At 51.7% G+C, this 8,046-nt stretch overlaps 1 protein-coding gene across 1 annotated transcript; it reads right to left on the bottom strand.

Moving 5' to 3' along the window:
* Window positions 1-1,841: 1,841 nt before the first annotated feature.
* On the bottom strand, window positions 1,842-7,103 carry Zfp36l1 (ZFP36 ring finger protein like 1). Its single transcript, XM_075947438.1, has 2 exons — window positions 6,894-7,103; window positions 1,842-4,591 (listed from the first exon to the last, which is right to left on the bottom strand). Exons 1-2 carry the CDS (start codon window positions 6,948-6,950, stop codon window positions 3,632-3,634), a joined length of 1,017 nt encoding a protein of 338 aa, XP_075803553.1. The 5' UTR covers window positions 6,951-7,103; the 3' UTR covers window positions 1,842-3,631.
* Between the last annotated feature and the right edge of the window lie 943 nt (window positions 7,104-8,046).

Raw genomic sequence — 8,046 nt, 5'->3', positions numbered from 1 at the left:
CCTGAGGCCCAGTGGGCCCTACCTTCCTCCTGATGATGAGACACCACGACCAGGAAAGGTCAGTGGCCCACGTGGCTCATTGCTTTAAGTTGCTCCAAAGGAAGGCCAGCAGGGCAGCCCTGAGACCTTGCCCAACAAAGGGAATATTGTAGAAGTCACACAAAGATAGTCAGGGTCCGAGGCAGGGCTGGAAAAGAAAGCCCAGTGCCCAGGCAAAGCAGAAGCTAGTCCTATGGTCCACGCATCCCCTTGTGTGGGCCTATCTTCAGCTCCCACTGCAGGGTTCTTAGCCCTGGCCAGCTATGAAACCACATTTCCTGGATGTCCTGGTAGCCTAGTGCTTAGGGCCACTACCAAGGCCCTTCCTATTATGCTGGGGAAATGGGGCTGAAGCTCTTGCTTCCTTTCCTAAGTAGTTTCAGGCTCTAGATAGCAGGAAGTCAGGCTAGTGCCCCGGGCAAACTAAAGCCCTGAGTTCCTCAGGGAGACACTTAGGTGGGATATGGGGTTAGGGTCTAAAAACAGCCAGTTTCCCTAGGTGACATGGAGCCTCCCTTTGCCTTCCCACCGTTCCAGGACCTCCTGGTTTCAATGCTTTTCTTTGTTATCTAACTCCTGAGGCTGACTTCAAAGAAGGACATTCAGGGTGGTTATGAGACCCCCTTCTAAAGCCAACCTGTGACATCCTGAAAGGAAGAATTAGATAGTCACCATAGGCTGTGTCTACAGAGAAAGCTCAAAGTGAATGACTGAAATGTCTTTACTTTAAGTCAAAATGAAAGATCACCACCCACCCAAATGCATGCTTACACACACACACACACACACACACACACACACCCTCAATGCCTCTCTTGAGAAATAAGAGGCCTGGGTTCATTCAGATGCCAGGCTCAAGGCACTGTCCTTGTACCATCTGCCACTGCCCTGGGAAAGGAAACAGTCCTGATATTTCTACCGCACAACCCTGACATTGAGTAACACCTTCTGGGAAGGGAAAATGTCCAGTTACTGGTAGTTCATTCAGTATTGGACAGTGTCTGCGGCAGATCTACATATTGAGGAGGCCAGTGGAGTGAAGGTGGAGGCCGCCCAACCCTCAAAACTTACTAACTGCGAGGAAACAGTGACTCAAATGTCATCTCTGCCCACCCAAGACTCAGTTCTCCCAGGTCTGATCTTTACAGAGACCCAACTCCTTTCTCACAAGTTAAGCATCTCTTTCCAGTAGCTACCTGATCCCGGCTAGATTTCATGATCCTCCTGCCTCAATGTTCAGCAAATCCCATGTGCACCCCTACAACCGGCATGGACGAACTTCTAACCAAGAAGACCTGGTGAGAACTGCTGACTTCCTTAGTGTACGTGAACCCCATCTTCCCTTTACTGCCGTCTAGTCAAGTCCAGGTGCAGACTGCCCTTTCCCGTCCTTACACTTCCTCACACCCCTTCAGGGAGTGTGAGAAGTTAGGACCTTGGTTAACACCTACAAGAGCACCCATTTCAGGCCTGCCAGTGTGGCATGGGTTACACCCCCTTCGGCAGTAGTTCCTTGACCACCCCCCCCAAAGACCACGTGAGAAAACTGGATGTACCTGGATCACAGCTCCCAAAGTAGCCAAGGCCACACAGGTGAGCAAGGTTACCCTGGACTTACTCACTGCAGGCTTCTTTGCAAACAAAAAAATACAAAACAAAAATCTCCACCCCACCCAGGTTGAGTGAACTTCCAGCACCCACACCCGGAGCTCTGGGCGGTAGCTTTTTGAGGATGAAAGACCAACCACTGCGCTGCCCTCCAGGCGGGTCAGACACCCAAGGGAAGAGACTCTAGACAATGATTTCTTGAAAAACGGGGTTTATTGATTTTTTTAAACTGCAAATAGTCGTTACAAAAAGTTTTTTTTCTTTTAAATAAATTCACACAAAGAAAGAGAAATAGGAAGCGACGGTAGTGACCAGCAAGAGGAATAATAATTACATTCATCTTTATGTGTGTGCGCCAGTTGTTTATGTTAGCATTGGAAAACTCCAACCTGGAATCCAGAACCTCGAATCTGCGAGCGCGCGGAATGTCTTGAGATGGGCAGGTGAAGTCAAAGGGGTTCTCTCTTTTCTGTTTTCCCTTTTAGAAGCTATACATAAAAGGTGGCTTCCTTCTGTAGTCACAGAGCTCAAACATACATTCCCAGTCCTACCTGTGAAAGGCCTAAGGAGAAGAAACTCAATTTGCAGTCCAACACAAAGGGGAGAATTTCTAAAATAAATAATCCAACAGTTTTTTGCATTTTTTTAAATTAATTTTTCATTTTTTTAAAATAAAATAACCAAAAAAAGTGTAAAGTTACAAAAATGTTGTTGAAGAATAATATATTAAAACTGTGGAAAAAAGGAAAGACACGTCACAAAATTTTAAGATTAATATGAAGATCATAATTTAACATAAAAGAATATATTCTATGGATTTGTCATCCCGATAAATATGAACAAAATTAACAAAAAAAGCATAGTTTGGCAATAAATACGTTTTGATAAGTTAAATAAGCTTTTTTATATTGATGTGCAGTGACAAGCAAAATTTTTGCTCTCCAATTTCTGAAAGTTAGATGAAGTTTAACCCCAGGGAAAAAAGCATGGCGTGAGGGCTCTAAGGTAGACCTAAGGTATTCTAGAGCAAAATCCATTAAAGCTACTTCTACAGGAAATCGTTTTACACAGATATCGTATGTGGAATGAATACCATTAACTGCTCACCCCTTACAGTTTGGTTTTTTTTTCAGCTTTTCTCTCATTTTGTCGTCATTTTTAAGATGTCACATATGAATTGGGGAACTTTAGCACCAAAATCAAGTCTCTCATAGTCCATCGTTTCCCCTTCCTCCCCACTTAAAAAAAAAAAAAGAAAAAGAAATTAAATCACAAAGTCCCACTTATGTCAAAACCTTCGTCCAACTGGTTCAACCTTCCTCCCTGAAGACCTACACAAACCCGGGCAAGATTAGTCAACAGGGGTTCGGGCTGGGATGAAAAAGGTTTTGAGTGTCAAAATAGGTTTCCCCCAAACCCCAAGTCCAGCAACAATTCTCTGAGGGAGGCGGGTAACTACAAGGAAGAGGAAGTGTGCGGGGAGACTGAAAGGAAGGTGCGCTTGGGTCGCCAGCTGGGGGAGCTGCTGGTTGCGGGTCACCCCCCAACCCCATGGGCAGAGGCTCTGGGAGGCCCACGGGTGCCCCCTGGCGTTGAAGAGGTAATGTAGTCACAGTGACAAAGTTAGATAGATAACAAGGCACTAAGTTGCTTCTGTAAACGGTTACTGCTTTTCTTTTGTGATTTGGCACTTAAGGCTTAAGCCGAAAAAAGGCATCTACTGACAAATATGGGACTCTGTTATGCGTGGTTAAGTGGGCTATGAAATGGAGGGAGGGGGTTTCAAGCCAGAAGAAGCTACCAACAAATTGACTTGTCCTTATGTTGGGGGTGGGGGCGACATACCAAGGTTCTGGGGAAGGGGCTGAGCTTAAATGTATCAATGTAGGGATTGAGGGGAAGTTAGGGGGTGGGGAGGTGAAGGCTTGGGATGGGGTGCAGGGTGGAGAGGTGAAGGAGGCAGGGTGTCCCTCCCTACCCTGGCTTAGTCATCTGAGATGGAGAGTCTGCTGAAAATGGGCAGGCGTCTTGAGTTGTCCAAGGTAGGGGAATCTGAGCCACTGTGGCTGCTGCTGGAGCTGCTCAGGTAGCCCTCCTGGTCCGAGAGAGAATCCTGAGGGCTGGGGGGAGAGTCAAACATGTGAGGGGACTCGGACATGGGCCGGAAGAGGAAGGTGGTGGGGGAGCCTCCCCCGGGGAGCCCCATGCTAGGAGCAAAGAGGCTCGCCAGCTCCTGGCTGGAAAAGGCGAAGGGGTTATTGGTGCCATCGGGCAGGGTAGGTGAGCCCAGGAGGTCATCCGCGCTCAGGATGGGGGGTGGGGTGATAGACGTGGGGCTGTCCAGCAGCCCCGTGGCAGCGGCGGTGGCAGCGGCACTGGGAAACCCAGCAAAGCTAAAGCTATGCTGGAGGCGGGGACGGTCAGCGGAGAGGTCCCGGCCCCCGGCCAGGGCGCGGCGCTCCTCGGCGTTGTGAATGAAGTGGCAGCGGGGCCCGTACGGGCAAAAGCCGATGGTGTGGAAGGTGCGGCAAAGCTCCGTCTTGTACTTGGGGTGGCGGGTCAGGCTGCGGAGCTCGTGGATGCCGTGCGCGAACTGGCACTTGTCCCCGTACTTACAGGCACCGTTTTCTTCGAAGGGGCGGCAGAGCTCCGTCTTGTAGCGGCTGGAGTTGACCTGGCCGCTCCCAGGCTGCTTCTGGGCGGGCAGAAGCCGCTCGCCCCCTTCAGAGAAAGAGCGGTCTCGAAAGCGGCTGTCGCGGGAGCTCAGGGACGGGGCCGGCTCGCCCTTAAGGCTGCTGAGAAGTTGGTTCTGATGGAACTTGGAGCTCGGCAGAGTGACCGAGTGCCTCCGAGGGAAGCCCCCGCCAGCAGGGGTGCCCACTGCCTTCCTGTCCAGCAGGCAGCCCCCAGCACTGGGAGTGCTGTAGTTGAGCATCTTGTTACCCTGGAGGGGAGGGGAGGGAAAAGGACCGGTGAGTGACCGAGGACACCCACGAGGCCAGGGCATGGTGTCCACAAAGGACAGCACCCCTTCATCAGATAGGCCACTCTGTCCCTCTCTAAAGGAGCCACCTGGGTTTATTTTGGCACTGCTCATGAGAAACCACAAAAATCCTGCCCCGTATGAAAAAAAAATATATGTATACGTATCCTGCTCCATGCTGACCCCTGACATGTAGATTGCTTTATATCCCCATGTCCCTGGAGCTATTTTTTCCCCTCTAAACTCCAAGTCCTGTTTATACATTCCTCAACTCAGAGTATTTCACACAAGGCAGTCCTCTCTAATTTCCCTCCCCCCCAACAGAATCAGGTAAGCCCCTGGGAGAAGACAAAACATGAGCCAAATCCTCCCCATCAGTCCCTGCTAGCCCCCTCCCCCACAATCTGGCCCCAAACTCTCCACTTCCTCTTCCACAAGTGTACCCTTCCTTTGGCAACAGGTTTTCAAACTGTGCTTTTTTTTTTTCTTTCTTGGGGAAAAGCCTAGTCTGGGATATGGGGAGAGGGATATGCACGGCTCCCCAAGCCCATAGCTTCCGGAGGAGCACCCCGGAGAGGGATTTCTCCCCCCCCCCCATTCCCCCACTCCCTTCACTGGGAAGATGCCTTTGCACTTGGTCTCCTGGCTGCAAGAGCGGTCTGGATAAGAGCACCAGTGTTTAATCTTGACCCAAAGCTGCAGATGGGAAAGAAAGCGCTAGCTCCCCGCCCCTCCCCACACACACCTCGCAGTCAATGGGGGGAGGGGGGACTCGAGCAGGGACAGAGCGGCCACAAGCCCTAGTCACCTGCTCAAACTACCCAAGATTTAGAAAGAGTTGGGGGTGGGAGACTTGAAAGTTTATCTCCAGGCCCCTGACACAAGTGGGTGTCATTGTGCAAATTCTAAAGTTAGTCCCTCAGGATCAGCAGCGGGGGATCGGGAATCAGTAACCCTGTAACCGCAACCACCCCACCGAGCGGATTACAGGAACCCAGTGGAGAGCCGGTTCCCAACAATGAGGTTCATTTAAAAAAAGTCCTGCGGGGGGAGGGGGCAAAAGAAAGAGAAATAGATCAAAGAGCGGGCAGCCAGGACGAGAAGGATGGAGTTGTTCAGGAGCTCAGGCAGCCGCCTGGGCGAATAGACTTGGGAAAACGCAGGGAAGAGAAAAATGCTGAAAATTTAAAGTTTTTTGATGTTGCTCTTCAGCTCCAGCATGCCCCTGCGCCCCAACCCTGCAGCCCCGGGGCCTTGGCAGCTGCACCGACAGGAGCAGCAAGCTAGGAAGGGAGCAACATGACCCGACGTGTTTAAGGGAAGGCAAAAACAGTTCAGCAATTAAAAGTAGCCTAGCAGCTTCATCCTTTCAAATTGGGGGGTTGGGACAAGTAGAGTGGGGAAAAAATTAACAACATCCATGGAGTTGTACATTTCGACCGCACTCCTGGAACAAGCAGGTTTTAAAACTTTTTTTTGGTCGAAAAACCGACTAGTAAACTACCCCCATTTAAGGAGGCCCTATTAAATCCTAACTGGCGGGAACTTGAGTTCTGGCAGCATTTTGTTCCCCTACTCCTCAATCAACGAGCCACGGTGCCTCACAACACAGGTAAGCGCTACTTTCAGCTAAAAGTTTGCAGCGTGATCAAGCAGCGCTCTCGCGGAGGAAGCCTAGCCCAGCTGGGGCGGGCACAAACTCCACTACAAACTCGCCTTGCCTTAAACCTTAAATCTTCTTAAACCTTAAATCGGCCCTTTTTTCCCTGCCGCAATACCTCTTAAGTTCTCCAAGGCAGAGAGGGAAATTCTCCCAGCCAAATACCGGTCTGAGACTTCACTTTTCTTAGAGACCCCCTACGCCACAGGGAGCAAAGTTGTCGGGGAGACTCGAACTCCTCCAGCAGGCACGGAAACCCAGAGCGCGCACACCGGGAGCCCACCGAACCCAGCTCTCGTGGCACACCATGCAGGAATGAATCCTTCAAAGTTTGTCCCAATCCTAGCCACTCTTCCGCACCCCTGGGCCAGCCCTTGCCCCGCAAACTTGAGCAGTCACCCAGAACGTTGCTCCCAAACTCAGATGGAACTCCACCTGGGACCTGAAACTAAGTAGGGAGGACACGGCCAAATTCCTTCATCGTGGAGGGAAACGCAAACAGTGAAAGCCCGTCACTCGCTCTATGCCGTTTCCCCAGAATCGAACTTTAGGAGTTTCTTTCAAACACAAGAGAAACTTTCGAAAAGCTCCGCCCTACTTTACCTTGCATAAAACTTCGCTCAAGTCGAAGATGGTGGCAGACACGAGGGTGGTGGTCATCGTGGGCGTTCGCACGGGGCAAGGAATAGTCTGTGGTGTGTCGTGAAGGTCCCGGTGCGGGGAAGGCGCAGCCTCCGGCTCTCCGGTCTGGAGTCCCACACGCCTGCTCCCGGCGCCCCTCGCCTTTCTGACTCCCGGGCAGCGGCGCGCAAAGCCCAATTTATAAGATTTGGTGAGTTGAGGGGTGGGGGGAGGAGCTTTAAACTTATTTAAATGAAGAAGAGGAGGCGGAAAAAAAAGTTGATTGACACTGAGGTTGAATCAGCCATGCGGTCAAGCGGGAGGGAGGGGTAAAAGGGGAGGAAAGAAACTTTCAAAAGGAAGAAGGGGGAGGGGGAGACGAGGAAAGAAGGCGGAAAAAAAAGAACCACTCGGAGCGGCGCACAACTTTTTTTTCTTAAAGAGGAAAAGTTTCGAGTCCGCGGGCTCCGCTCCCCAGCGATGGGGGCGCCCCTCCCTGGGGCTGGGCGGGGCCGAGGGGGAGGGGCGCCCACCCTTTGTCAGCCTCGCTGCCCGGCTCTGTGACATCACTCATTCCACCCCCTTCGGAGTTCTGGTTGTTGTGTTGTTTTGGGGGGGGGAATGTGGTGTGGTGTGTGTGTGTGTGTGTGTGTGTGTGCGCGCGCGCGCGAGCGCGTGTGTGTTTTGGTCGGGCAGGAAGGCGGGCTCGACTTTCTCTTTTTTTTTTTTTTTTTGCTAGCTGGAGCTGAAGCTAGTCCTGCGCGGGCAGGGCTGCGGTTTCCATCTTGAGCTGGTTGTCCCTTGAAACTTCTCCAAGTGTCCGCACGACTTACCTTTCCCTGACTTCCCGGTCCACACCCGGCTGCCCACCGCAAAACGAGCTGGGCGAGGAGTTTAAGAATTCAGAGCACCCAAATGTCCGAGTCAGGAGTTCTATGTTTGTTTCCCACCAGGGTGCGGAGGAGTAGGGGCGATCAGGAAAACTTTTTTTCCTTCGGAGAGGCTGGCCTGGCGGGGGCGAGCGCAGCAAGATTTAGCGCGCAGCGCGCGTGCACACGCGTGCTGGGCCGGCAGCCGGCGCTCTCCCGGTCGGGTGAGGGGACATTTCGAAAAAGACCACTGTCTGGGCAGATCT

This window comes from Microtus pennsylvanicus, chromosome 14 (genome assembly GCF_037038515.1).
Source record: "Microtus pennsylvanicus isolate mMicPen1 chromosome 14, mMicPen1.hap1, whole genome shotgun sequence".
In the NCBI taxonomy this organism is placed as follows: Eukaryota; Metazoa; Chordata; class Mammalia; order Rodentia; family Cricetidae; genus Microtus; species Microtus pennsylvanicus.
This window is presented reverse-complemented; position numbering and strand designations above follow the sequence as displayed.